The 4,721-nt window shown below is 45.9% G+C and overlaps 1 protein-coding gene across 2 annotated transcripts in view; it reads right to left on the bottom strand.

Moving 5' to 3' along the window:
• The window catches only part of St3gal3 (ST3 beta-galactoside alpha-2,3-sialyltransferase 3), a 252,926-nt gene that overhangs the window by 28,044 nt on the left and 220,161 nt on the right, over window positions 1-4,721 (bottom strand). For both annotated transcript variants that reach the window (XM_023707860.1, XM_004647615.2), the window contains one exon: window positions 1,985-2,079. In XM_023707860.1, coding sequence (XP_023563628.1) covers window positions 1,985-2,079 — 95 coding nt within the window. The remainder of the gene's footprint in view (window positions 1-1,984; window positions 2,080-4,721) is intronic.

The raw sequence follows: 4,721 nt of genomic DNA, 5'->3' as shown, positions 1-4,721 counted from the left end.
CTCTCTCTCTCTCTCTCATACATTCACTGGTTCACTGGGCTGGAGACTGTACCCAGGGTCTCCCACAGGCTAGGCAAGTATATTACCAGAGAGCTGCATCCCTGGTCCCATGTATTTTATAAAAAGAATGATTGGAGACACTGTCAAGTCTACAGTGGTAAAGCATTTCCTCAGAATTCATTGAGGCATCGAGGAGCTGGTAGGAAAGAAGATATTGTTCAGGAGGACATGTTAAATAACAGCAAATAGCCGGGAAGATAGTTCAGTGGTCTAAGTGCCTGCCTGGCAAGTACAAGGACTGGGGTTTGATCCCCAGTACTGTATGCTATGCCAGCCCTGCATCAAGCAGGCCACCAAAACCGGGCATGGTGGCGCACACCTACAATCCTAGTGCTGGGGAAACTGAGACAGGAAGATCACTATGAGGCTGAAGTGCATAGTGGGACCCTGTATCAAATAAATAAATAAGGGGCTGGAGAGATGGCTCAGTGGTCTAAAGCACCTATTTGGAACAAGCTTGGAAAAGCATAGGGACCGCGGTTCAATCCCCCAGCACCACATGCCAGCCAGCCGCGCCCCCTGGTGGGCTGAGCTGGCCACACACACACACACACACACACACACACACACACAATAAATAAATGTTAAATAAATAAATAAATAAATAAGTAAGAGCAAGCAGCAGGCACAGCCAGTTTTTCCATAAGTTGAATGTGAACAGGGTGAGGAACAATCCTTAAGGGATAGTCTCTACCAGTTGCCTTCAGATATACCTTATAATGATCTTCAGGGAAGGAACAGTGCCTTATCCCAAGTTGTACCTTTACAGAAGCACATACCACTACTAATTGGCCCAAGTCAAGGATGCGAATGGGGCATTTGAGGTGGGGACTCTTAGAAGCAAGGGCACAACAAGTAACCAACCACTCGTTGGCCAGTGGGTTTTTCCCTGGTCTTCCTCGGCCTTTGTGGCTGGATGATCAAATTTCAACTGGATTTAGGAGAAAAGGATAGGCTGCTTGGTTAAATGCATGTGGCTCAACCCAACTCATAGATGTGTCCTTGGAAGCTAGGGCTCCAAGCTCCACTCAACAGACGTTTTTGCTGGCCACAATCTTCTTTTCAGGAGAGGTGAGCTGCCGAGGGAGTTTAAGTATTCTTGAGTCTGCTGGCTAATGATATTACCTTTTAAAACAGTTATTTCATTTAATTCTGACCACAACCTTATGCAGCAGCACTATTTTTTCCCTTTAGGTGATGAAGAAACTAAAGCAGACAGGTTAAGTAGCATATATGAGGCCACAGCTAATAAAGAGGCAGTATATGCGTTTGATCCCCTATATCTGACCCTAGAGCTCCAGCTCTTTTCTACCAGGCCATGAAACAGCATAGACCTTGACAAAGAAGCAGAAGTGCTAAACTGTTTGGGATGAGAGAGTCCTAAATTAGGAAGTGAACCATGTGGGAGAAGTCCTTAAAGTGATGAGGGGAACAGCATCTGAGAATACAAGGGAAAGGTCAACCTTGGATAGCATAAAAGAACCACTGGACAGGAGTCTTGGTTAGAATAAAAGGTGGGGGTAAGTGGAGGGGCATGGAGGTGTTGCTGGGGGCGGCCCTGTGTTCCCCATCATCTGTAGTGCCCTATGATGATTATCTCTTCAGTGGCCTTACAGCTCCTTGCACTCCTTCTGTCCTGTACTCTGAGTACCTGCACCTCCACTAGACCAGAGCTCTTTGAGGAGAGGGATCACGTCTGTCTGTCTATGCCACAGGTATGTATCCACCCCTGGTGAAGTGTTGTGCTCTGAGTCAATATGCCATTAAAGACATATGAGGAAAAGAGGGAAGGAGAGACGGCACGTTGAGAGGACAGTGTAGGTGAATCCTCAGTGTGGGGATTTTAAGGATATAATTCTGTTCTGAAGTACAAGGAGATAGCCTGGGGAATGAAAGTTCAGACAGTTCAGGTTTCTCAACATACCTTGACCTTTGATCCCAAAAGGTGGCACAAACTCCCGGATCCTAGCCCACTTGCGAAAGGAGTCGTCCAGGAACATGGGTGCTGGCTTGGAGAACCTGAAATGCAACAGGACTTTTGAGGATCACAAAAATGCAAGACTGGAGTAGGCTCTTCTGCACAGCATCTCAGCAAGGGGTCCGCAGGAAACTACCTCCACATTCCAGCATATCCTCCCAGCCCAGCCTGTGCACTGGGGAGCTGCTGGTCTTGCAGAGGGGAGTCTGAGTGGGAGGGAGCAGCCTGCTCAGCCTTTATTTGGCCAGCTGTACAAGTGGAAGGACAAGATCTGCTCGGCAAGGCTTAATGGCTCAGAGCTGGAGGTTATCTCACACCCATCTGTAGTCAGTGCTGCCTACTTTGTTCCTGAAATCTGGAAACACAGGATAGAACATGGTCCAATGAGAAAAAATAAAAAAATCTAGAAATACAGCCAGTGTAGAGACATAATTTTTGAGACTATTAGACCACCCAGGGTGAGAAGTAAAAAACCACTTGGTGAGAGGGCAAAGCAAGGCAAAAGTTACAGGAAACAGATGTTTGTAGTGAAGAGAAAGAAAAGCCAGTCATGTGAATAGAAGGCAGAGCTGAGAGGTTTTCAAGCCAGCAAGAACTGGGGTGCATTTGTTGGTGAAGAGAAGGGAAGAGGGAGCGTAAGTTTCTGGGGAAACAGTGAAAGGGCCTGGAGTTTGAGGGCAGGGGTTTTTCAACCCAGAGGAGAGATGGGAGTTAAAAGGGGAGCGAGGAAGGTGCAGGTGAAGAGATATGGCACTGAAGAGGTGGGAAAGGCAAGTTTCACTCTTGGTGGGCGGGGAAGCTTTCAGTCTTAGAAGTGAGACACAAAGGTACAGAAACTAGGCTCCCCGCAGATGCTTGGAGAACACCATTCACCTGGAGCCCAGCAGCAGGGCTGAGGCCCTTCCTAGGCACTGGCGGCCCACAAGTGCTGAGTCTTGCTGTGGGCCTGCTCCTGGCCAAGGACTATGGATTCGGGCCTCAGGGCCTGTCTCTTATATTTCTAACTCACCTCAGTGACTCCAGTAACACAAGGCTACACAAAAGACTTCTAGGCCTGGAAGTTAGAACTTCCCCCTAATATGCTATACGCAAAACATCTGTCTCTCTTCCCCACCATCCCAACACTGTATTACCACCACCCCAGCAGGAATGAAGTCAGTAATTACTCAGGGTCTAATATTCTTTGACTTTGACATGATTTTTTTTTTTTTTATTAGAAACTGATATGACATGATCTTGAAAGAAGTAGAAAATGTTTAATTCTGCTGCCACCCCCAAGATTTGCTGTTAAAAAGATATGAACAGTCAGCAGCTGGGACACTGCCAGGCTGCGCCGTGCAAGGGCTTTCCTTGGCTTCTGGGTGCTGACTGCCGAGTTACTGCCCTTCCCCCGTGTGCGAGGCTAATGCCTATCTCTTGTTCCTAATAAAAGAAATTGAAGTAAATTAACATATGTAAGGTTCAACCAGAGGCACTGAAGATCCTAGCCAGGGTCTATAATAAGACCCTATATATCAAAGGAAATACCCTGGACACGCCTGCCCCAAGGCCCACTCCTTCTGCATCAGAATTTGACTTATAATCTTTGTAAAATTTCTGAGTCAAGCTCGACAGGATTTTATCTGCTTCCCAATGTGTACTGGAGAGCATAAGCTAATAAAATCCTCTATGATCTAACCAAAATGAACTCAGTCTATTTCTCCTTTTCTTCTTCCCATATACTTTCTCTTTTACATTATTTGAAAGTTAATTTTTACTTTTGAAAGTACTTTTTTTAAAGGGCAGAGAAGAAGAAAAGAAAGAAACAAAGAAAGAAAGAAAGAAATGTGTCTTGTAGGTTCAGTGTCCAGGAAGGAGGAGCAAATATGTGTTTATTTTTGTGGAACCTATGATGTGTTTTAACTTCATGAAAATACAGATAAGCGTGCGTGTGCGTGCGCACACACACACACACACACACACACACACTTATAACCCTACAACATAGACAATTTGCTGTTAGAGACACTGAGCTCCATATCCTGTAGAGTTCCCCACATTCCACACTGTAATAGTTGTATTCAAGCAGTCTTTTAGCGTGCTCCTCTGCTCCCTGTGCCCTGTAAACTGGTGGTTAGCGCGTGAGGCTTGCCCAGATTGAGGTGCAGCCTTCCAGCAAGAGGACTTTGTAACACCTTCTATAAGACACAGTTTTCTCCCTGTGGTGTTCAAGCACTCTAGGTTGGACCTTAAGAAGTTCCACACATCATCAGCTTTGCACACAACACCTTTAGGAGCCCCTGAGGATTCTCCACGCCTCCCTTCCCTCCCTACCCAAAGGCCCAGGGAATTGGATGCAGGGCCTTTGCATTGACCTACATCCTTAACCACTCTACATTTTAAAAAAACATTTTGAGACAGGGTCTTACTAAGCCATTGAGTTGTCCAGACCAGGCTTGAGCTTATGTGGCCTCATCTTCCCCGAGTGCTGGGATTACAGGACTGTGCCACCACTTCCATTTCTTTAGAGATGCCGGTATGAACTCTCATAATCCTTCAATTCTTGGTTTTCTTAAGGAGTTGGTTATATGAGGAAAGATGAGATAAATGCTTGACCTTTCCCCCCGTTATTTGACAATTTTCAAAATGATGGGGGTGATTCCTTAGTACAAAGGTACTATGAGTTTCCCCCTTTTAGTTACTA

Source organism: Octodon degus, unplaced genomic scaffold (assembly GCF_000260255.1).
Source record: "Octodon degus isolate 3935 unplaced genomic scaffold, OctDeg1.0 scaffold00315, whole genome shotgun sequence".
NCBI lineage: Eukaryota > Metazoa > Chordata > Mammalia > Rodentia > Octodontidae > Octodon > Octodon degus.
The sequence above is the reverse complement of the archived record's forward strand: the minus strand, read 5'-3'. Positions and strand labels throughout refer to the sequence as shown.